Consider the following 24,521-nt stretch of genomic DNA (forward strand, 5'->3'; position numbering starts at 1 on the left):
ACGTGTCATGAGGAATCCTTCCTTTTCATGTTTTGGCATTGCTTCCTGACATGGATCTTCGTCTCAGGCAGGCCCCTCCAGGGTGGCCCACTGTGGCCCCCATCCTTCGAGTTTACAACCCCAGATGATGGTGGCTTTCCTTGATAGTTCAAGCACACATCATAAAGCTCTCAGTGGCCAGCGAGGGTCATATGCTCATCTCTGACTAGTCCCCGAGGCCAGGGCTGGGAATATGGTGGAGGACTGCCTGCATCATTGCCCAGCCTAGCATCGGGGTGCGGTGGGGGCTGTCCACTCCACCTGCACCTCAGGAGCTGGGGAGATGGGACATAAAGTGTGCATTCTTTTTTTTTTTTTTTTTTAATTTTTATTTACTTATGATAGTCACACAGAGAGAGAGAGAGGCAGAGACACAGGCAGAGGGAGAAGCAGGCTCCATGCACTGGGAGCCCGACGTGGAATTCGATCCCGGGTCTCCAGGATCGCGCCCTGGGCCAAAGGCAGGCACCAAACCGCTGCGCCACCCAGGGATCCCCTAAAGTGTGCATTCTTAATCAGGGAGAGGGCACCCCTAAGGGGATAAAAATATCTTTGCTTATTATAGTGGTTTAGCAGATTCATGGTTTGTCTGTGGGGTTAATATTTCATAGGGGTGGGTGATTAGGAAGAAAATGTCTAGAAAGACTTGTAAGGGGACAGTAATGAAAAAAGGTTGAGAAAGGCTGCCCTGAAGGAAAGGGAGGTGCTGCCATGAGAAGGGAGCATGGTACCAAGCAGCCAAAAGCTGTATCTCTTTGCTCTGGGGGGACCAAAACCAGAGCCAGCTGCAGACAGGAGTAGGCCAGCGGGGGCTACCTGTCAGAGGGGCTTGATGGAGAGTGGGGTTGGGGGCCAGTGTCTAGGAAGCTGAACCTTGTCTTTGGTCTCCCTGACCCAGCCACTCTCTGCTGTTTCTGGTGCAGGTGAAGAACGAGGTGGAGAAGCTCCCCAGGCAGCAGCGGAAGGAGAGCATGAAGCAGAAGATGGAGGAGCACGCACAGAAAAAACAGCTTCTCGTGAGTCCTTGCCCCACCTCAGTCAGGGAGTAGAGGGGTTGGAGAGTGACAGTGACCATGAATGATCAAGTTCTCCCTCGGTCTATGCGCATGCTTTGGTCCTTGAATACCCATCTCTTATTTTGAGTGCTTAAATCCAGCTGATCCTTATTAGCACCTCCCCCATGCAGCCTTTCTTGATTGCTCTCACTCCAGCTGGAAGTGAGCTCCCCTGCTTCTGGACACCCCAGCCCTTACATCTACCTTCTCCAAAGCATTTAGTGACTCCTGCCTTGTCTTAGGGTTGTTTGTATGTCACATCTCCTTGAATAACCCAGTATATCCACCTGCCCACTTGGCATCTTTTGGAATCTCAGATGTCAAACCCATGATCTCCCAGACGCAGCTCTACTGTATTCTGAGGGGATCACTGTCTTCCATCCTGCTGCTAGGCCAGAAACCTTGTCATTCCTGGCACCTCCTTTCCCTCTAACCCTTTATCATCTTCTAAAGCGTGGACTTTTTTTGTTTTTTTAAAGCTCCAAACTATCTTTGGATATTTCCACTTGGTCAGCATCTCTGACTCCCTAGCCATAGTCATCTTTTGCCTGGACTGCTACAGTAGCCTCCCAGCTAGTCTCTCTGCTTCCTCTCTTGATCTCCTGCAGTTTTCTCTCCCACCAGCCAGTGTGATCAATATGAATTCCAAATCTGATCATGTCACCTTCTCCCATAGCCTTGTGTCTTGAAAACCTTCAGCAGCTCCCACTTTGCCAAAAGGCCTCCTCATGTGCTTACAAGGCCCTGTGGGTCTGGCCCCTGCCGGCCTCTCCCAGCTCATCTAAGTCCACTCTACCTCAGCCTCACCAGTCTTCTCTGTGGCCCTTGTCAGACCACATGCTCCTTTTTCTCCCACTTGGGAATCTCTACATTTTGCTTTTGCTGTTCCCGAATGTACACTTAAAAATGCTTTGTATATTATCTGGTTGAGCATTCATGGCTTACCAGGGTAGGTGCTATTTGTTTTTCCATTTGCAGAGGAGGTGACTCTGCAGTTAGCAGTATGGGGCATGGCCCCAAACTCAGTCTGTCTCCAGACTGTGTTGTCTCCAGAGAACACTGTCCTACAACCTGTCCCTTGATACTATGATCAGAAAAAGAATTCAGGGCTGGGGAGGATCGGGGAGACGGCTCCTATCCCCACACGGAGAGAGCAGATTGGTTCTTTAAGGAGGCCATTTTGGCAGTGGCATCTAGAGACTAATCCTGAGGATAAATCATCAGAGAGGCTCATAAACAGCTACCAGAGTGTGAAGAGCAGCACCGTCTAAAATAGAGACTATCTGGAAACAACCTATTAGGTATTGGGTGAGTAAGCTATGATACACCTGGGCCATGAAATATTTTCAGCCATTAAAACTCATTTGATAGCAGATTCCATTATGACATGCAGAGGTATTTTTAATTTTTAAAAATAACAGTAAAATAGGGGCATGTGGGTGGCTCTGTTGGTTAAGCATCTGCCTTTGGCTCAGGTTGTGGTCCCAGGGTCCTCGGATTGAGCCCTGTGTTGGGCTCCCTGCACAGTGGGGAGCCTGCCCTCTCCTTTGCTGGTAAACAAATAAAAAATTACGGTAAAATAGACATAATTTAGCATCTTAACCATTTTTAAGCATACAGTTCAGTGATACCAGGTATATTTACACCATCATCTAAACTATCCCTATCACCCAGCATCTCTAGAACTCTTTATCTAGCAAAACTGAAACCCTTCCAGTTAAACAGGAACACCCATGATACCCCTCTCCTGGTCCCCAGGAACCACCATTTTACTTTGTCTCCACAAATCTGACCTCCTATACGTGGGATCATATTTTGGCCTTCTGTGTCTGGTTTATTTCAATTAACATGTCCTCGAGATTCACCCATGTTGTAGCACATCTAAGAATTTCATTCCTTTTCAGAGCTGAGTAATGTTCTGCTGTGTATTTATACCACAGTTTGTGTCTGTACTCTTTTGTCTGTGGATACCTGAGTTGTTTCCATCCCATAGCTATTGTGAATAATGCTGTTACTGGGACACCCGGGTGGCTCAGCGGTTAAATGCCTGCCTTCAGCTCAGGGCGTGATCCTGGAGTCTGGGATCGAGTCCCACATCGGGCTTCCTGCATGGAGCCTGTTTCTCCTCCCTCTGCCTATGTCTCTGCCTCTCTCTCTGTGTCTCTTGTGAATAAAATAAAATCTAAAAAAAAAAAAAATCCATTAAAAAATAATGCTGTTACAAACATTGGTGTACAACTCTCTAAGTCCTTTTACATAATTTTTGTGAAATAATAGATGTAAACATGTTTATATAGATAGACTAAAACCACCTCCTGGGTGATAGGATGTATGGGGATTTTTGTTTCTACTTATGTGTTCCCTAAAGTTTGTAGATTTTAATTTTTAATTCATTATTATGGGAAATTAAAAACATAAGCAGAAAGAGGTACAGTAGGAACCCCCTCTTACCCATCACCTGATCTCAGGAATTAGGAACTCCTGTCCACTTACTCCTCCAATATTCTGTATTATTTTGAATCAAATCCCACACATCATATCATTTCACCTGCAAATATCTCAGTATGTATCTCTAAAAAAAATCCACAGTACTGGGACACCTGGGTGGCTCAACAGTTGACCATCTGCCTTCGGCTCAGGGTGTGAACCCAGAATCTGGGATCGAGTCCCACATCGGGCTCCCTGCGAGGAGCTGCTTATCCCTCTGCCTATGTCTCTGCCTCCTCTCTCTCTGTCTCTCATGAATAAATAAATAAATCTTTAAAAAAATCCACAGTAATATAAACATACCTAAAATTTAAATATTTAACAATAATTGCTTAATGACATATTTGCAGTTGAGCCATTATTTACATTTCCAATTGCCTCATGATTTTTTTCCTATTTGATGTTTGAATCAGGGTCCACATAAAGCACACATACAGTTGGTTGATGTGTCTATAAGTTTCACATTTCCCCTACATATGTTTTCTTTGCTGCTCATGATGAATTCTTCTGTAATAACAGTAGAGGTCGAGATGCTGAAGCCAGTGCTGAAGGTCTGCCCTCCTCTCTCCCACACAGGACCGAGACTTCCTGGCTAAGCAGAAGGAGGACCTGGAGCTGGCGATGAAGAAAATCACTGCTGACAACAGGCGGGAGATCTGTGACAAGGAGCGCGAGTGTCTCACTAGGAAGCAGGAACTCCTTCGAGGTGGGTGCCAGAGAGCAGGCAGGTTCTTCTTCATCCTAAAACCAAATAGCATCCTTCAGGGCAAAACATGGGGACAGCCCCTACTGAAGTCAGCAGTGAGGCTCAAATACCAGTTGTCACCGACATTACTTGACATTATTCCTGATGTTGAGGAAAGAAGCAAGCAAGTAAAGTGACGCAGAGTAAGTAGAAATTGTAAATAAGTATGCTGGGTGAATGGGGATGGGGACAGAATTGAGCCCCTTACTATAGCTATCACGTATTGAGAGACTGCTTTGCCAGGCCGTGTGCCAGTCTTCATGGCCCAGTCTCTTTGAATCTTCACCTTCACACAACAAGGCATTTTTGTAGATGAGGAAACAGAGACTTGCAGAGCCACTATGCTTTGCCTGGGGGTTGCTCGGCCAATGAGTGGGTGGTAGAGTGGGCCTTGAATGTGGATCTCCTCTTGAAGCCGAGCTCCTTACTACCCTGGAGTGGTAGCAAGGTACCTCTGACAGGTTGTACTCTGGCAGGTCCTTCACAGCATGAGACCTTTCAGAGACAACCCCAATGCAGGCTACTCCTAGAGGGAGGGCAAAGGAACTCCTGGGGAAGGAGGGCTTCTGTATTTGGAATCTCTGGGATAGAGCTCTGAAGGGCAGTAGGGCTTAGGTTTTTCTATAGCCCCAGCTTTATCTCCTCTATGCCTAGCAAATGTTTGGTGTGGTTTTGTGGAGTGTTCAAAGAAAGCGGCCTTTAAATGGCCCAAAATCTGTTATGTTTAAAACAATTGGATGGATGAAAATTTGAGTTTGATGCCTATGGGCTTTTGAGCCACCAGTCCAGCCTGTTGTGAAGAAGTAAACACCATAGGGCCAATGTACAAGCATCGTCTCTGGCTTACTGCGACAATGAATAAGCTTCAGCCAGGGCTGTGATGGCCAATGCAGCTAAGCAGTGTATACCCCTTAGTACTTGGGTGTGGGGGAGTAAAATGGGGTCCTTGATGTTCTGAAGAGCCACAGATGTTTCAGGAAAGCCGTCATTTTCTATTTTTGTCCCATGATGTCTGGAAGAACCACTCTACTTTTGGGACAGTGGTTCTGATTTTGGTCAGAAATCCAAATCACTGTTCTGATGTACTGTGGGCAGTTACTGGTTTTCACAGATCAGGAATGCAGTGAAATAAACTGACCATTTTAGTGGCTTGAGCACAACCCACTCTGTGTCTTGCAGGGCATGAGGTCTTCATCTGACACCAGCTCACTGCCTGTGGCTGAGCAGAGGATTAGTTAACAGACTTCAAATCAGAAAATCCCAGATACTGCTGTCTCAATAATGTATATATAAGGGATGTGCAGTGGCCAAGAGGGTCTCACCTATTTTCCAAAGGAGGAAATAGTGACAAGAGGGCTGTCCTATCTTCTTCACGGGGTTACATGAGCCCTTCCCAACACTGAACATAAACATGTCTCCCAAGAACATTCTCTCTGTGGTACGGTTGGCAGAGGCAGGAGCTGAGGCCTGGATAGCATCTGCTACCTGTCCCAAATCCTAGTGAATCAGCTGGGTTCCAGCCTAGGTCTCTGGTTTCTCTGGCTGCTGACTCCAGTCACTTCCTGGTGTACCACACTGCGGGGAGCTATCATCTGATGCAGAGCAGGGCAGGGCCGGGCCCAATGGGCTCTGGCCGTTAGCATCTCATCAGGCCTCATCCTTCACAGACCGGGAGGCAGCCCTGTGGGAAATGGAGGAGCATCATCTGCAGGAGAGACACCAGCTGGTGAAACAGCAGCTCAAAGACCAATACTTTCTCCAGCGGCATGAGCTATTGCGCAAGCACGAGAAGGTGAGGTCCTTGGCTGGGCAGGGCACCAGGGCTGCCACCAAAAGATGTCGTGGCACTGTGAGGCCACACCGTCTTGGGGTGCTACTTGAGTACCATCTGTGCTCCCAAGAGGAGCCAGGTGTTGGTCATGGTGAGGCCTGGGGAAGTTCCTGGGGGATGTCCTGCCTCAGGTGGAGGGGCCAGGAATAGGGGAAACTGAGCAGGGAAGCAGATGGCGGCTCATGCACTGATTGAGACATCTTAGGGTGTCTTTCCATTTTCCCCCTTATCTCTCTCTTTCACATACATTCCCTCAGATTACTTTTAAACTTAAACACCCCCTCTGGCTTCCTCTGCCAGGAAGCCTTCCTTCCTGAAGGCCACCTAAGACCAGGCAAGGGCCCCTGCTCTGTGTGGCCAGAGCACCTTCTACTTCTGTGTAGTTTCTGTCTTGGTTTGATCCCCTTAGTGGGAACAGAGACAGAGAACCAAGGTCTGGATGTATGGTCAGTGGCTAATTATAATTCCTAATCTAAATGCAATGATGGCAGTCAGCATAGGGCTGTGGTGGTTCTGAATAAGGGTGCCCAACCTGGCTAGGAAGTCAGGGGAGGCTCCTTGGAAGAGGTGATGGTCTTGTCAAGTTTTGGAATACAAATAGGTGTTATGTGAAGAAAAAACTCAAATTTGTTAAAACTTTTAATTGACACCCGCCATCAAGAATGATGAACCATTGCGGCACCTGGATGGCTCAGTGGTTGAGCATGTGCCTTTGGCTCAGGTTGTGATCCCAGGGGTCCGGGATCTAGTCCTGCACTGGGCTCCTTGCAAGGAGCTCCTGCTTCTCCTTCTGCCTATGTCTCTGTCTCTCTCTCCTTGTCTCTCATGAATAAATAAATAAAATCTTAAAAAAAAAGAATAACGAACCATCCCTGTTAGTGTACATTTTGCTCTGAGGTAGTAGCTTTAATGGCATGCCACCAGAGATTAGATGAGAAGGCATTTAGAAGGTGAATATCCAAAACATTAACAATAACAAAAAGTAACATTTTCTGTTCTTGCTTTAAAAATTAACAGTAGGGGATCCCTGGGTGGCTCAGTGGTTTAGTGCCTGCCTTCCGCCCAGGGCCTGATCCTAGAGTCCCAGGATTGAGTCCCACATTGGGCTTCTTACATGGAGCCTGCTTCTCCCTCTGCCTGTGTCTCTGCCTCTCTCTCTTTCTCTGTGTCTCTCATGAAAAAATAAATAAAATCTTAAAAAAATAAAAATAAAAATTAACAGAAGTAAAATGATACTAACTTTGCTCTGCTAAGAGCCACAGGGGGCCATATGGGTCCTGGGCTCCTGAGTTGAGTGTGGCAGCCTTGGGCCTCTCCTCACACCCCTGGGGCCCAGAGCACACTTGACCTCAGCTTCTGCTGGCTGTCCTCTCAGGAGCGGGAGCAGATGCAGCGCTATAATCAGCGCATGATAGAGCAACTAAAGATGCGACAGCAGCAGGAGAAAGCACGGCTGCCCAAGATTCAGAGGAGTGAGGGCAAGACACGCATGGCCATGTACAAGAAGAGCCTCCACATCAATGGCGCGGGCAGTGCCTCTGAGCAGCGCGAGAAGATCAAGCAGGTGGGGGCTCTGTGGGTGTATTAGCGTGGGGATAGATGCAGGCTTGGTGAGTCCTGAACCTTATGTAGTTGGGGAAATAGAAAATACCGGCTGCAGCACAGGGTCTTGGAAGCTGGGGTGCCAGTTACACCCTGGAAGCCTCATAAGCCCCACAGTGACGACCTCTGCCCCCTGCCCTGTTCAGATGCTAGTGCTTCAATCCTGTGGCTTCCTCTGCTGGCAAATCCCTTCCTCTCATCTGTCAAGCCCCTACTTGGATGTCACCCATGTGTCTTGGGGACACGGGAGTTGGTAGTCCTGGGCTCCTGTGATTCCTGTGTGGTAACAACATGATGTTGTGTCCCCACCAGCCTGGGTCTCTGCTCAGGCCATAGCCTGAATGGTATAGGGCACTAGGGCTGTGCACAAGCCAGACCCTCTGATGGGACCTTCCAGAACAGGGTGGAGGTGGGCCCCCCAGCCAGTCTGTGGCCCTCTGAGGCACTCACCCTCTCTCTGTTGCAGTTTTCCCAGCAAGAGGAGAAGAGGCAGAAGTCGGAGCGGCTACAGCAGCAGCAGAAACATGAGAACCAGATGCGGGACATGATGGCACAGTGTGAGAGCAACACAAGCGAGCTGCAGCAGCTGCAGGTACAGCCTTCCCTGCCCACCCGCCCCCGCCAAATCTCAGGCTGCCTCAGTTTCCCTCAGGGCAGTCTGCTCTCAGGGACCAAAGACTCTACAAATGGGGAAGGAGTCTCCTCAGAGGAGCTTGGGCGAAAAGTTTTAATCCTGCTGTGTAATGTTGGCCATCTCCTTCCATCACCTCCCAGGCTGTAGATCCTGTGTCCATAGAATGGGTATGGGGTGGGGGTGAGAATTCCTATTTTGTAAGATTGGAATGAGGCTTTGTAAATGAGATGACTGAGCTGAAAGTGCCTTGCCTGGGGCCTGGCAGTGGCATGCTGCTAGATTTTTTTGGTCATCACGGTGTCTTGGGACAGGGTATCCTCATATCCTAATACCAAAACCAGACATTACAGGTAAGGAAAAACAGCAAACCAATATCTCTCATAAACATGGATGCACAAATCCTCAACAAAATATTAGCATATTGTCTGCAACAACATATAAAAATAATTCTACATCATGACCAAGTGGGCTTTAATCTCAGGCTGGCTCAACATTCAAAAATCAATGTAGGGCAGCCCCGGTGGCTCAGAGGTTTAGTGCCACCTTCAGTCCAGGGCGTGATTCTAGAGATCCGGGATTGAGTCCCATGTCAGGCTCCCTGCGTGGAGCCTGCTTCTCTCTCTGCCTGTGTCTCTGCCTCTCTCTCTCTCTCTCTCTCTCTCTCTGTCTCTCATGAGTAAATAAATAAAATATTAAAAAAAAAATCAATGTAATCTGTAACATCAGCTGGCTAAAGAAAATGACATGATCCTATCAACAGATGCAGAAAAACCATGACAAAACCTAGCACTCATTCATAACACTCTCCGTAAACTAGGAATAGAGGGGAACTTCCTCAACTTGATAAAAAAACACCCACAAAATCCTATAGCTAATATCATCCTTAATGGCAAGAGGCTCAAAGCTTTCCCATTGAGATCAGGGAAGGGTATCCTGGTGTTGCCAACCTCTTGGTGACCCTTTCCCTAGGGAGATCCTGACCTCTTCAAGATTCCTGAGCTTGCCCCATACCTGAGGGGCACCACTCCAGGAGCTGGTACTTGGAACCCCCTTGTGGAGAGCAGGGCATTGCCATACCTGAAGGATGGGCCGGACTCCAATCTCTGTGATCTCAGGAAATTGCTCGGGCTATTGGACCACTTGTCAATTTCTGGACAGGCAGAGGTGTGGAGGAAAGATGACAGGCATTGAAGCCTGTCACGTAGGGACTCTGCCATTTGTCGCTATGTGAATTTTAGGCATCCCCCTCACCTTCTGCATCTGTTTTCCTATCCCTGCCTCATGAGATTAACTGGGAGGATTAACTGAGAGAAGCCATATAAAGTGCCAGGGTCCCAGCTCTCACAGGTTACAGGTACTCCATGCTGCTAGAGTACTGTTGTTTTTCTTTTTTTTTTCTTAAGATTTTTTTATTTATGCATGAGACACACACACAGAGAGGCAGAGACACAGGCAGAGGGAGAAGCAGGCTCCTCACAGGGAGCCTGATGTGGGACTCAATCCCTGGACTCAGGATCACTACCTGAGCCAAAGGCACACGGTCAACCACTGAGCTACCCAGGCATCCCCCTAGAGTACTGTTTCTAACTCCATCGATTTCTAAACTCTCCAAAGCCAGAGCTTGAAACTCAAAATGAAAATCCCCCAATGGGTCCCACTCTTCCAACCCAGTAGGGTTGAAGGCACTTTCCCCTTGCTTTATAAGCTCCTTATAAACTACAAGATTGATTCTTTGTGAGGAATCAACAGGGACTTGACTCTTTTGCCTGTGAGAAATTCTAGGTAAATTTTGTGAGGCAGATAACTTAGAGAACAGTAAAGTTGAGAGTGCCTCAGTCAGGTCCGTGTCTTCATCCTTACCACAGATCTCTTCTGAGGAAATGATACACAATACAGAAAATTATATAGTTGATATAAATATTTTTACATATAGATTATCTTAGTTCTGGCTTTTATAACAGAATACCAGTCTGGGTGGGTTAAACAGCAATTTATTTTCTCATAGTTTTGGAGCATAGAAGTCTTAAGGTCAGCTGCCCTGTGTGGTTTGGTTCTGATGAAGCCTCTCTTCCTGGCTTGCAGATGGCTGCCTTCTTGCTGCATCCTCACATGGCAGAGAGAAAAAGAAAGCTACGTATCTAGTGTCTCTTCTAAGGACACTAAATCCCATCATAAGGGCCTGACCTCCAGGATTTCATCTAAACTTAATTATTGGGATGCCTGGGTGGCTCTAGTTGAGTGCCTGCCTTCAGCTCAGGGCGTGATCCTGAGTCCTGGGATCGATTCCCACATCAGGCTCCCTGCATTGATCCTGCTTCTCCCTCTGCCTCTGTCTCTGCCTCTCTCTGTGTCTGTAATGAATCAATAAATAAAATCTTAAAAACAACAACAACAACAACAACAACAACTTATTTCCTAAAGGTCCCATCTCCAAATACCATCACACTGGTGATTAGAGCTTCATCAAAGGAATTTTGGGGAGACAGTTTAGTCCAAAGCACAGAGTACAGTGCTATTTAACATAGTGAAAATTGGGTTGCCTGGGTGGCTCAGTGGTTGTCTGCCTGCCTTCAGCCCAGGGCGTGATCCCGGGATCTGGGATCAAGTCCCACATTGGGCTCCTTGCGAGGAGCTTGCTTCTCCCTCTGCCTATGTCTCTGCCTCTCTCTCTGTCTCTCATCAATAAACAAGTCTTTTTTTTTTTTTTTTTTAAATAAAATAGTGAAAATTAAGAGCAACCTAAGTGACAAAAAAGTAGGGGAATGTGTAAGTAAATTTGATGAATCCACACTGGGATATTCTGTAGACATTAAAAATGATTATGAAAAATATTAATTGTTGTAGAAATGTTTATATTATAGTGTTAAGGGTAGGGGGGAAGCAGGTTTCAGGACTATATATACAGGGTGAGCCAGACAACATCTAGGACATCTAAATTTTTGCAGTGGTTGCCTCTAGTAGTGAGATTAGGGGACATTTTTATTTACTGCTAATAGTTTATTGTTTTGTTAAAAAGACCTATATATTCATGTTGAAAAATTCAAACAATGCAAAAAAGCACAGAGAAGGAAGCTGGAAATGACTGCAGATCCCATCATACAATAAGAACTGTTAACATGAGTATTCTGAAATATTCCTTCAGGCATCTCTTGGTATGTACATATTTATATGTATAGTTTCATCTAAGTTACAATCAAGGAGAAGAAATAATACATGAATAATGCTGGTGCCATCATGGCTACAGCATGAGGTATGTTTCAGCCCTCTGCATCTCTGTCTTCTGAGTTTCTTACCTGTTCTGCCTGAAATTTGTTCTAGAATGAAAAGTGTCACCTCCTGGTAGAACACGAAACCCAGAAGCTGAAGGCCCTAGATGAGAGCCATAACCAGAACCTGAAGGAATGGCGGGACAAGCTTCGGCCACGCAAAAAGGTAACCATGCCTGGGCTTGTGGACTTGGTGGTAGGTTCTTCTCCATGTTGAGTCCCAGGTCTGCCTAGGATGTGAATATAGATATATGTAAGATACAGATTTATAGATTTACTTTAAGAAATTGGCTCATACGATTGTGGATGGCTGTTAAGTCTGAAGTCTGCAGGGCAGGTTGCAGGCTAGAGACTCAGAGAAGGGTTGATGTTGTAGTTTTGAGTCCGAGGGTGGTCTGGAGGCAGAATTCCTTTTTCCTGAGAGGGACCTCAGTCTTAAGGCCTTCAAATAGTTGGACAAGGCCCACCCACATTAGGGAGGGTAGTCTGCTTTACTCAGTCTACTAAGTTAAATATTAATCACATCTGAAAGTTCCTTCACAATGACATCTCAATGGGTGTTTGACAAACTAACTGGGTACCATGCCTTGCCAGGTAGACACATAAAATTAACTGTCACAGGGCCTCAGCATGGTCATTTGTAAAGTGGAGATATGAATATTGTACTTTACTGTACAGAGTTGTGCAAGAAGTCATCAGCCAGCCCTTAGTACAGACTAGGGACATACTCATTTCCTTCCACTCCTAAACTGAGGAGACAGTTGCCCTAATTACCCTTAATCAAGTATCCTGAAGCCCTGAGGTTTGTTCTGCCATCATATATCAGCTCCACTTGTTCTGTGGTCTTGACAAAAGGCAGCTGCCCACCTCAGCTATATAATGGAAGTCTTTGAATTGAGGCTTCCCTACCTGCGCTAATGGAGCTTTCTGGCTGGAAGCTGGCCAAGGGTCCTAGACCTTCCTGTTAGCAGGCCTGTGTTTATCATTTTCTGTAATCATGGTCTTTTGGGACTTTTGATACTTGACATTCAAATCAATAATGCTCCTGCTGACATAGGTCAAGTCTGGTATAAGGAAATAAATGTTCACCTGGTTCTCTTCCCTTGGCACATCCTGAGAGGGAGTTTGAAGATGAATGATCACATTGCCTTTAGCAGCTGCCTCATATTTCCAGGGCACCTGGGCTTAGGGGAGGTACCACAGTATATGTCAGGGGAGCTGCATTGCATTTTGCCTATGGGGGCTGCTATTTTGCAGAATTCTTTGCAGAATTATCTGTCATTAGCTGCCTGGGTTACTGTTGGGACACCGAACCAGAAGTGATATAAAAGTTCTTTTATACTCTTGGATTATAGTCCACAGTCTTGAGCTGTATAGGGGAGCAGGGGAGATGACTATACGCTGTGGAATAGTTTTAGAAAAATTCAGGCTTATTTCTTTCAAGCATGTACAGAATATCTGGTAGCACCAATAGAGTATTGCTTGGGTGACTGTAAACAGAGTAAGTCTTCCCTTCTCAGCCCTGCTTTTTAGGTCTATAAAATGTAGATAACGTTTCTTCTGTTAAAGCAAGTGTAGTCAACTATTGTCCATGGGCCAAATCTGGCCTGCCATCTGTATTTGTAAATAATGTTTCATTGGATTGGAACACAGCCAACCTCATTCATTTACATATTGCCTATGGCTGATTTTCCACTACAAGGCAGTTAGGTAGTTGTGACAAAGACCTTGCAGCTAGCAAAGTTTAAAGTATTTATATCTGGAGCAGCCCCGGTGGCGCAGCGGTTTGGCGCCGCCTGCAGCCCAGGGTGTGATCCTGGAGACCCGGGATCGAGTCCCACATTGGGCTCCTTGCATGGAACCTGCTTCTCCCTCTGCCTGTGTCCCTGCTTCTCTCTCTCTCTCTCTCTCTCTCTCTCTCTGTGTCTCTCATGAATAAATAAATAAAATCTTAAAAAAAAAGTATTTATAATCTGGCCTTTTACAGAAAAAAGGTTATAGACTCCTATCTTAGGTTATATAGATAAAATATGTGGTAGGTGTTCTTTTACAGTGCTTCAGAGCACAGGCTTTGGGGTAAGTTTAGCTTCCTTATCATCATTCGTGTATTCAATGGAGTAGCACTTCTAATTTCCTTCAAAACTTTTGCTTTGTATTCACAACTTTACTATGACTATTTGGTGCAAGATACCAGATTTTGGCCTAGGTCAAGTTTCAACACTGCCTTCCTCACTAAGCTTCATCATTTCTAGCTTTTGATTTGCAGTGAGAGCCAGGCGGTAGATCTCAGTGTTTCAGAGCTTTAACTCTGAAGTTAGAGATAGGTTCTCATCTTGGCTATGCCCCTAGCTAGCTGAGTAACCTTGGGCAAGTGATCTAAGCTCTCTGAGCTTCAGTTCCTCTATCTGTAAGATGGAAATAATAGTACCTGTCTCAAAGGGTGAAGACTGAGAAAGATGTAATGTACTTAGTGTAGCACCTGACACATAGTAAGTACTCAGTAATTATGACCCATCAGTTTTTAGTTTAATCCTCACAACAGCCTGCTAGATAGGTAATGATTTTGCCATTTTACACAGGAGGAAAGGTGACATGTGAAGGACACACAGCTGGTTATAAGAAAGCTGAGTTCTGTATGACTGTGAAGCTCATGTTTTTTCTAGTACACTTTGCTTTCTTTTTAATTGAATGCCTCAAGACATATTTCTGGTAGGATCCAATTTATTTAGATAAACTTACATGTGTGCCCCAGGGAAGCTCTTGCAGGAATGGTCAACTAGTCAGTCTGCTTGGAGTTACCTAATGTGCCTTTATAACACAGAGAACCCCTGTCCTACCACAAATTTTCAGAATCAGAATCTCAGGAGGTAGTGTGAAGGCTTGTGTATTTTAAAAAACGATGCTCTGGATGATTTCTTTGGGGGCAGTGCAGTGCCCTCATTAGGACCACTTTGTACTTAGACATTTCTGCTTCTGCTGTTAAATCTGCCCATTTTCTACTTTGGGTCTTTCTCCATTCATTTGCCTGTTTTCCTGCCAGGAGACTGGCATCTGCCCACTGCCCCCCACACTGAGATGGCATTTCACCAAACTATAGCCCTTGGCCCACAGCAAACTCCTGTATGGTTGTAGCAGAAGGAAGCAAGAGGTGGTACCTATATTCTGGGTGACTGGCTCTGGAGAAGGAAAGGGAAGACCCAGTTACCCATGCACTAAAGGCCTGGGGGGTGGATTTTCAGAGAAGGCCACTTTGGTGGCGGTCCTGTATTTGGGAGGCCTGTGTCCTATGGGATCTGACTGAGCTCTGTCTGCCCTCTCTCTGTCCTAGGCTCTGGAAGAAGATCTGAACCAGAAGAAGCGAGAGCAGGAGATGTTCTTCAAACTGAATGAGGAGACAGAATGCCTGAACCCTACGACCCCAAATAAAGCCACGAAGTTCTTCCCCTACAGCTCTGTGGATACTTCTTAACAGTCACCTGGGGCTGTGGCTGGCAGGCTGGTGGGCCTCCAAGGCCCACCCATTCTCTGTGAACAAGTAACTCAGGACCCCCTTCCCTCTTGCTTCCATGCCAACTTGAATCCAGCGCCTTGCCTTGTGCTATCCCAGCTGTGCCCAACAGACCCTTCCCAGTGTTCCTTAATTCTCGCTCACTTATGGAGTGCGAGGTTTTATTATGTGTTGCCCGTTTCTAATGTATGTTCTCTTTGAATCCCACATCCCTTCAAGTTGTAGTGATTTGGGCTGCTCGTGGGGTCAGCGTCTGGGAGGAATGGTGTTCTGCAGCCTCGAGGCCCTCCTATTTGCCAAAGCACCAGTTTTGCTGCCTGTGTGCGTGAAGTGCTGCAACTGGTAACAGTGAGTTTGTCCATATTGTGATTCTTGCTGGCTCTTAAGCCATTGTAGTATCAGACAATAACTATGGCTCTCAGCAGCCATTTTGGTTCCTAGTGAAACCTACCCTGCAGCCAGCTGCTCAGGGGGTGCTCTCATCCTTCCAGTAACCTCAATTTGCTTTCCTCTTGAGACAAGGCCATATCTACAACAGTGGGATGGAGGAGAGCCTGAACAGATCATTCTGCTAGTCTTGGGTATTTTGTGCCATCTTGTGCCCCACCTCTCCACCTCTGCACACATATACATACACACACACATACATAGGGCTTGGTCCCCTGGCACTACCCAGGCTTGCCTCTGCCCTGGGCCTCTTGTGTCAGCTGGGCTAAAACACATTCACTGCCTTAGCCTGTGCCCCTGAGCATGTTTAGGTGAAACCACTGGTATGAAGTGTGCTGGGTACTGGCACAAATGGTACAGGCTGAACTGCCAGTCTGTGATTCCCTCTGGCCCCTGTACAGGATCCTGTGACTGTGCCTAGGCTGTTCCTGTCTCACACCTGCCCATCCTGTCTGCAGGTGATATAGGAAGGCTGTTTTCCTCCGCCTCTCCTAGCAGGAGTCTGGCCTTACACTTGAGACATAGGCTGGTAGTCACTGGGATTTCTGTTGAGGAAGAAAAAGCATTAAGGAAAAATATAATGCTTCCTGCCCTTAGCAACACAACGGATGCAAAGCTTCTGTATCTCAGATGGAATTCTGGGCCTTCAGGTTACTCAGCTGGCCTCCCACAGATTGTGATTCCCCTAGACTGCAGGATGCAGATGACCCAGTAAAAGTAATACTCAAACAGGCATTCAGTTTATCTACAAAAAAACCTTTTTTCACTTTGATCTCTAATTTGAAGGAAATATAAATGAATGGCTTCTACAGGAAGATACCTGCTTTAAATAAAACTAAAGGTGATTTTGAGGAATCATATGGATGATGTATTAAGTCTGGGTACTGTTTTGCTGGTGATGGAGTGGTTAACACCCCTGAAGGACTTTTTCCTTCACTCCTACTAAAACATTTTTAAGATTTGATGCTTTGACCTAAAGCAATTCTCTTGATGATTTTTTGGCACTGGTTTAACTGGATCTTGGGGAGGTGGGGGACTTGGGGTTCCCAAGGCTTACAAATGCAGTGAAGATGCTCTGGGGGTTGTGGTAAGGCAGTGGTCCTCTTAAGTTAGTGAACATTCAGCTTGCCTGCTTCAGTATTTGACCCAAATGGGACAGTTTTCTGGTCTTACACAAATGAGACAAAGGAAACAATTGGCTCCTTTTATTCTTTTTGGTGCACAGGTGCTGGGAAAATGTGAACTAGCAGTAGTGTAATTACAGAACACTGACCAAGTACCACCAGACCAGGCCAGCACTGGCAAATGGTTAGGCGGGGCTGATTTTGGCTTTGTTTACAGAATTGCCTTTTGCAGCCTGGAGTGTGAGAATGAGTATTTAGTTTCATGGTTCAGATGAAAGTCTTTGATTATTCCCCATTTGTCTTGTCGTTCACATGACTCCTTGAAGGAGTTACTGCTTCCCTGTTTAGTGCTGCCCAAGGCCTGATAGCTCCCCTTTCCTTTCTGGATGAGGGCTGGCTGGGTCCTCCAGCCTCATGATGGAGCCAGCATGCATGCCCATCAGTGAGAAGGCTTACACAGTATTCCTCATGCCCTGTGCTAATGTTTTCCTCTGTAAGGGACAGATGGAACTGTTTCTTGTTTTCAGTCCAATTTTGGCAGAGTAAATATAACTAACTTATATTTTCCCTTTATAAAGGATAGAAGTTATTTTTATGTCATTTCAAAACTTTATACAAAACTTTTGTAAAATGTTTTCTGGAAAGTTTAACTGCGAGAATGTAAATATGCTTCTAATAAAATAATAAGGTGAGAGACTATTTGTGTTTGTGGTTGTTCTCTTGGATTGGGGTGGCAACAGCAGGGCAGACTTAATCCATATTAGCTAAGTGAGAAAGGGTTTGCTGTATTCTGAGTACACTGGTGCTTCCAGGTCACACAGCCAGTCTGACTTTGGGGTGGGTTTCTGTTTTGTAAGAAGTTATATGTGTGTGTATGTTCGTGTGTTGTGTGTTCTGTATAGACATTTAACATTAACATTCTCATTTAATATCAAACATTTGACCACCAGGGTTTTTCACGTATTAGCTTATTAAATCCTTTTAACAACCCATGAGGAAAACTTTGTCATTCCTATTTTATTGATGAAGAAATGGGGGATCCCTGGGTGGCGCAGCAGTTTGGTGCCTGCCTTTGGCCCAGGGCGCGATCCTGGAGACCCAGAATCGAATCCCACATCAGGCTCCCGGTGCATGGAGCCTGCTTCTCCCTCTGCCTATGTTTCTGCCTCTCTCTCTCTCTCTCTCTCTCTGTGACTATCATAAATAAATAAAAATTAAAAAATTAAAAAAAAAATGGACATAGGGCAAGAGGAAGTCTGGTCCAAACTTTACAACATTGGTAAATGATACCTATGAAACTCAAACTTAGACCTCCTAGAAGCGTTGCCTCCACCACACCTCCTCTCCCACTATCAGCTGCCCATTATGCTCAGTAAGAGTCACACAGGCACTCAACAACTAGCTGCTCTATTTAAAAGCATTTTCAAAAAAATAAAAATAAAAAATAAAATAAAATAAAAGCATTTTCTGCCATGCCTCTAAAGTCCCATTCAGGGTTTCTTAACCTGGGGTCCACAGACTTCCCCTATTACTAAAAACTCAAAGGGAAGAATTCAGGGTGTCTTTGTCCCTGGATGGGAAAAGATTTGGTGTTTAGTTTGACTTACCTCTAACTGAAATTCAGTACTTGCTGTCTGTATGGATGTAGGCAACCAACTCTAGTAGTATAAGTAGTCCCCGTGACTGTGCCAGCAATAGAAATCAGAGATTTCATCTTATAATACAGGTGTGCAGACATCTCAAAACTTTGTTCATCACTTTGAAATAACAGTAGTTATTTGGTCAATCACTAGGTCCTGTTACGATTGAGATGTATCACATTACATATACATACATATATCTATAAGGAATATATATAGGTTTCCTAATATACTGATGCCTATATTTCATTATGATTGGTTTCACTTGTAATCTATATGCTTTACATTGTGCATTTGAAAATATCCTGGGGATCCCTGGGTGGCGCAGCAGTTTGGCACCTGCCTTTGGCCCAGGGCGCGATCCTGGAGACCCAGGATCGAATCCCACATCGGGCTCCCGGTGCATGGAGCCTGCTTCTCCCTCGGCCTGTGTCTCTGCCTCTCTCTCTCTCTCTCTGTGACTATCATAAATAAATAAAAATTGTAAAAAAAAAAAAAAAAAGAAAATATCCTGAGAAGGGTTTTACATTCTTTATGGAATGCCACCCTACTCTGTCTATGGCCCTGAGCTGTTACTGTCCTAGAAATCTGACCAGCAGGTGGCGGTCCACTGTCAGGGTGTCCCATAGGTCTGTGAACTTGGTGTGTTGGTGGGTAGGGTTGATGCAAGCAAACTAGCAGCTGGCATGCTTCCCATTAAGGGACAGAAAAATGAGTGGGGTTCCCAGGAAAAAGGATTCATGAGATTGGTGAAGAAGATAATACATTAAGGGATACATGGAACTTGAGAAATGAGATCATTCACACGAACTGATACCTCTTATCCGCTAAGTGCTAGAGATGCTGAAATGAATACAACCCTGACATTGCCTTCAAAATACTTGTCCTGCTGAGGAAACAGACCAGAGAAGCAGAGTGTTCAGGCTGATAGAACCTTGGAGAATCAGGGAAGAGCTCCTAGAGGCAGTGACACTGAATCGAGGAGGACAAACTACTATGAGCCAGAACATATTCAGGAACCGAGGTATGAATGGCTGCAGAGAACAGAGCCAGACCTGCATGCCCGGGCTCAAACTGACCTTTACCAATCTAAAGGCAGTAAGAAGTCTGGGAAAGAGTTTACTCACAGAAAGGACAGTTGAAATCATGACTGTAGCAACTCAACAGACCAGCTGAGGAGAGAGAAGTTTGATGTTGAATGGGAATAATGGCCTACAAAGGTTGGAGACTTCAGGAAGGAAAGGACACACTGCAGGCTTTGCAAGGGCAGGGAATAAGACTAGTGGATTCCTAAGCATCCAGGACCCAGCATGTTGCAACCCCGAGATACTGAGTCTGGGCTTCTTGTGCCATTAAAGGTCTGAAAAGGGAGCAGCGGTGGTCTGGGGACTGTAGACTGGATGTATATTAGCCCACATGGAATCAGAGGTGGTGACTAGGTCTGATTAACCACTATGTTGCTAGTTAAAAACAAATCTGAGAGTTCTGCTTCTAGTGATGGTAGATGAGGTAATTCAGACCAGTCCTCTAAAACTGAGGACAATTAGAAAAGCTGAGCAAAAATATTAAATATGTCTACTTGAAGGCACAAGAGATCTGTAAGACAGAAGACTTACAAAGCCAGGATTGAAGAAAGTACGGAAGGTCAGAGAGATGATTCTGGTATTTTATTCTGAGAGGACTTACTGATGTCAGAGAGGATACAAATGTGGAACTCACTGAGGGCCAGGATCTCTGCAAGGGGAGTTTGTACATGTAGTCCGTACAATGGTCATGTCTGGTGCCCCTCATGGGAGATCCTACTTCTCCCTCTGCCTGTGTCTCTGCCTCTCTCTGTGTGTCTCTCATGGATAAATAAATAAAATCTTAAAAAAAAAATCCCAAACCTCCATTATCTGTGTTCTGGGTTCTTCAGCTTGTTGTGAACGTTTGCTTTCTGTTTTTGTTTGTTGAAACTATTTGGTAAGTCGTCCTTCTGTGTATAAAGGGAAAAATCCATGATTCTTGATTTTACACCATGATGGAATTACTGGGGCCCCTGTAGATGATTTGTGTTAGGGACTCTAAAGGCCAAGATGAGTTCTACCTGGTCTAAAACTCTCTGTATGTCCTATATTTTAGTATATGTGCTGCCGAAGCGAGCACTGTATGTCCTATAAAGACTCCTCCCTCTTATATGTAATATAGCTACTATAGATGAGGATCTTGTGTGCTTTTTAAGATTTTGTTTATTTGAAAGAGAGACAGCGTGCATGTGAGATAGCATAAACCAGGTGTAGGGGCAGAGCATGAGGGAGAAGCAGACTTTCTGCTGGGCAGGACCCTGGGATCATGACCTGAGCAGAAGACAGGTGCTCAACTGACTGAGCCACCCAGGTGCCCCAGATATTGTGTACTTTTGGAAAATGAGTGAACTTTCAGATAATTTGGAATTGTAGTGGCCCCTCTGAAGGAAACTTTAATTTAGATAAATCCACCTTAATCAACACCCTTGAAAAGGGAGGATCAAAACTCTCAGAGACAATGGAATATATTCTTTGATTGGTATGTAGAAGCTTCTAAAAGGCAAAATGACTCAGAAAATAGTTTTGCAGAATTATTATAGCATACAAATAAAAAAATCTTTAGTAAAAAACTTTGGCCATTTAACCAGGCGTCTTAACTTAGTCTCTCTGCCAAATACATTTCTGGATCCAGCTATTCTTTCGAGTTTTGTATTACTATACCTGAGACATAGCAAAAATTTTAAAGAGAAAATATAAGATCTCTGTTTGTGTCTTATGCATATCATACGTATGTGAGATTTTTAAAAGGGATCTATTTATTTTTTTTTATTTTTTATTGGTGTTCAATTTGCCAACATATAGAATAACACCCAGTGCTCATCCCATCAAGTCATCAAGTGCCCCCCTCAGGGCCCGTCACCCAGTTACCCCCCCCACCCCAGCTCCCTTTCTACCACCCCTTGTTCGTTTCCCAGGGTTAGGAGTCTCTCATGTTCTGTCTCCCTTTCTTATATTTCCCACTCATTTTTTTTTCTCCTTTCCCCTTAAAAGGGATCTATTTAATTGGCTAAAAGTGAAAGAAACACTTGTATAGGGATCTCTGGGTGGCTCAGTGGTTTAGCGCCTGCCATTGGCTCAGGGCGTGATCCTGGAGTCCCGGGATCGAGTCCCAGGATGGAGTCCCACATAGGGCTCCCTGCAGGGAGCCTGCTTCTCCCTCTGCCTGTGTCTCTCTCTCTCTCTGTCTCTCATGAATGAATGAATGAATGAATGAATGAATAAATAAATAAATAAATAAAATCTTAAAAAAAAGAAACACTTGTATAAATTAAGTATTCCTAAAACTCAGAAATATATAACCTAACCCAAATGTTTTCCAAGTTCACATGATATGGAATAATCTTTGACAAGCCGAAAGTAGTTTAAGTTTGTTGGTTTAATAAATACAGTCATATATTCAGAACTGTCAACATAAATGTAATGCAAATATGCAATTTTTTTTTACCGGGCTTACAAGTCAAATAAGTTCATGTTAGATTTATGTTGCAATATTTGCCAAGAAGAAATAACTTAAAATCATGGTTAGCAGTTTCATGTCTAACCTAAGCATAATTGTTAAAAACAAGTAATTTAAACACATTTAAATAAGTTTATATTAAGTTAAACTATGTAATGAATACTCATTAACTATATAGGTCATTCTCAAATAAGATACTGAGACACTGATTGCTACACATGTTTATCTACTTTTTATTTATTATTTTACTTTTAAGTAGGCTCCATGTCCAGGGTGGAGTCCAAATTGGAGTGTGAACTCACAACACTGAGATTAAGACCTGAGCTGAAATCGAGCCAGACACTTAACTAAGCCACCCAGATGCCCCTAATTTTGGCTTTTTAATTTTTACCAAGACAAAAGATATATGGGTCTATAAATATTACATTGAAAAGTCATACTGCAAAAACATATATCCCTAAAAATTATACGTTTTTATAACTGTGTGTTTATAAGTTTGCTAACCTTATTAGCTATGGGATGCTAATATATGAAAGACAGTTCAGTTACCCGTGCCTTTGTATTCACTGGAAGGTACAGGTTATGAATAGTTAAAATCTATAATCAATATGTAAAAAATAAACCTATTAGAAACAGTAAAAAAGGAAGCAATTTTGTATACAAAATGTGGGAAGAAAACCAGGTGTATTTATGTGCAGAGTATGCAAATATAGGATGTATTTTCATTATGAAAAAAGAGAGTACTGTAGTCTAAAATAAAATGATTGGTTGTTCCAGAATAAAAAGTAAAAAGAGTGGGATAGAGCCTAAATGGATATAGAAAGTTGCAGAAGGTTTGTGGAAAAGAAATTTTATGTTGTGAGATCGCAGCTGGGTAAAATGGAATAGATATACTATAAGGGTTTTTATTTTTAAAAAAGATTTATTTATTTATTTTAGAGAGAGTGAGCGAGTGTGCATGGGAGTACTGGGGAGAGGGAGAGAGAGAATCTTAAGCAGACACCCCATGGAGCATGGAGCCCAATGTGGGGCTCAATCCCAAGACCCTGAGATCATGACATGAACCAAAATCCAGAATCAGATGCTTAACTGACTGAACCACGCAGGCACCCTTAAGGGTTTTTTAAAAATGAGTGTATTTATATAAAACTATGATTTAATTTCCTTTCATCTGCTAAAAGGACAAAGTTTTCTTGGACTCTGTTCTTGATAAGATTATAAAAGGTTTTCTTTGCCTTTTAAGTAATTTTCCTAGAAAAGAAAGATTCAATGTTTTATCAAATAATTTTCTGGGGTTCATGTTGTCTTTACCATACATTTGATTACTTAAAAAAACACTGAGTCTTCTCTATTAAAACAGTTGTTTTTTGTTTTATAAATATACAACTTTCTGTGCTTGCCTTTGAAATCTTTTCTAAATTTTATTTATTTATTTTAAAAGATTTTATTTATTTATTCATGAGAGACAGAGAGAAGCAGAGGCACAGACATAGGGAGAAGCAGGCTTATCACAGGGAGCCCGATTCAGGACCCGATCCCTGGACCCTGGATCATGCCCTGAGCCGAAGGCAGATGCTTAACCACTGAGCCACCCAGGCATCCCTGAAATCTTTTTTTTTAAATAAGATTTTATTTATTTATTTGACAATGAGAGAGAGGAGGAAGAGAGAGAGAAAGAAAGCAAGAGCACAAGCAGGAGGAGTGGAAGAGGGAGAAGCAGACTCTCTGCTGATAAGGGAGCCTGATGCTGGCTCAATCTCACAACCTTAAGATCATGGCCTGTGCTGAAATCAAGATTTGGATGCTTAACTGGCTGAGCCACCCAGGTGCCCTAATTTTTTCTTTTTTTTGACATTTTAAACAAACTTCACCAAATCAAATTCTGAATGAAGTCTTTTTGAACATAAATTAACTTTGGGATCTTCCTGAGAAACCAAGAAAAATCTCAAAAGATGTGCTCTCTCTCCATATAAAAGAGAAATATTAATTTACTTAGGCTTATTTGATATGTTAAATTGCATGGGAAATACTGCCAAATAAAAAGCAAAGCTTAATATTCTTAGATTATATTCATATAGATTATATTCATATATATGTTATTAATGTAACTGCTCCAGAAATTACACAAAATTCCTAAAATTGTAATATGTTCTAGTACGTTATCAGTGATAATTCCAGTTATTATTTTACAGTACTCTATACCACAAAGATAACAATCTGCTTCTAAATTGTATCGTTTTTTTAAGGCAAACCCTTACCAGATCTTTAACCAAAGCTATTTTGAAGTCTTATCATTCACAGACATTTATTGTATTACTCTTGATTTTTATTCTGGAAGCATTTATAATCAACTACAAGGGCAAAAATGCTTCATCTTCAAAAAGATTCATGGAAAAGATCAGTATTCTAGAATACCAATTTCTGATAACTTTATTTTTAATTTTAGATTTTATTTATTCATGAGAGACACAGAGAGAGAGAGAGAGAGAGAGAGGCAGAGACACAGGCAGAGGGAGAAGCAGGCTCCAGGCTGAGAGTGAGAGCCCGATGTGGGGACTCAATCCTGGGATTCCGGGATCACGCCCTGGGCCTAAGGCAGGCGCTAAACTGCTGAGCCATCT

The 24,521-nt window shown here is 43.9% G+C and overlaps 1 protein-coding gene and 1 long non-coding RNA gene across 13 annotated transcripts in view; one reads left to right on the plus strand and one right to left on the minus strand.

The window, feature by feature from the left end:
• Nucleotides 1-17,437, plus strand: part of STK10 (serine/threonine kinase 10) — a 112,414-nt gene extending 94,977 nt beyond the window's left edge. Inside the window, exons 13-19 of one of the 2 annotated variants that reach the window (XM_038534759.1) lie at nucleotides 963-1,055; nucleotides 4,158-4,287; nucleotides 5,994-6,118; nucleotides 7,533-7,721; nucleotides 8,226-8,351; nucleotides 11,712-11,825; nucleotides 14,988-17,437. In XM_038534759.1, the coding sequence (XP_038390687.1) occupies nucleotides 963-1,055; nucleotides 4,158-4,287; nucleotides 5,994-6,118; nucleotides 7,533-7,721; nucleotides 8,226-8,351; nucleotides 11,712-11,825; nucleotides 14,988-15,128 (918 nt within the window). In that variant the 3' untranslated portion in view covers nucleotides 15,129-17,437. Of the gene's footprint in view, nucleotides 1-962; nucleotides 1,056-4,157; nucleotides 4,288-5,993; nucleotides 6,119-7,532; nucleotides 7,722-8,225; nucleotides 8,352-10,475; nucleotides 10,696-11,711; nucleotides 11,826-14,987 lie in introns of those variants that run through there. The other variant, XM_038534760.1, reaches the window with a different exon arrangement.
• The window catches only part of LOC102156729, a 60,087-nt gene that overhangs the window by 4,220 nt on the left and 31,346 nt on the right, over nucleotides 1-24,521 (minus strand). For 2 of the 11 annotated variants that reach the window (XR_005358191.1, XR_005358193.1), the window contains 3 exons: nucleotides 18,346-18,421; nucleotides 11,687-11,889; nucleotides 3,788-4,322 (listed from right to left, as the gene is read on the minus strand). This is a non-coding gene — a long non-coding RNA (uncharacterized LOC102156729). Of the gene's footprint in view, nucleotides 1-406; nucleotides 2,645-3,787; nucleotides 4,323-11,686; nucleotides 11,890-18,345; nucleotides 18,535-24,521 lie in introns of those variants that run through there. The other 9 variants (XR_005358185.1, XR_005358187.1, XR_005358194.1 and 6 more) reach the window with 7 other exon arrangements.

Source organism: Canis lupus, chromosome 4, assembly GCF_011100685.1.
Source record: "Canis lupus familiaris isolate Mischka breed German Shepherd chromosome 4, alternate assembly UU_Cfam_GSD_1.0, whole genome shotgun sequence".
NCBI lineage: Eukaryota > Metazoa > Chordata > Mammalia > Carnivora > Canidae > Canis > Canis lupus.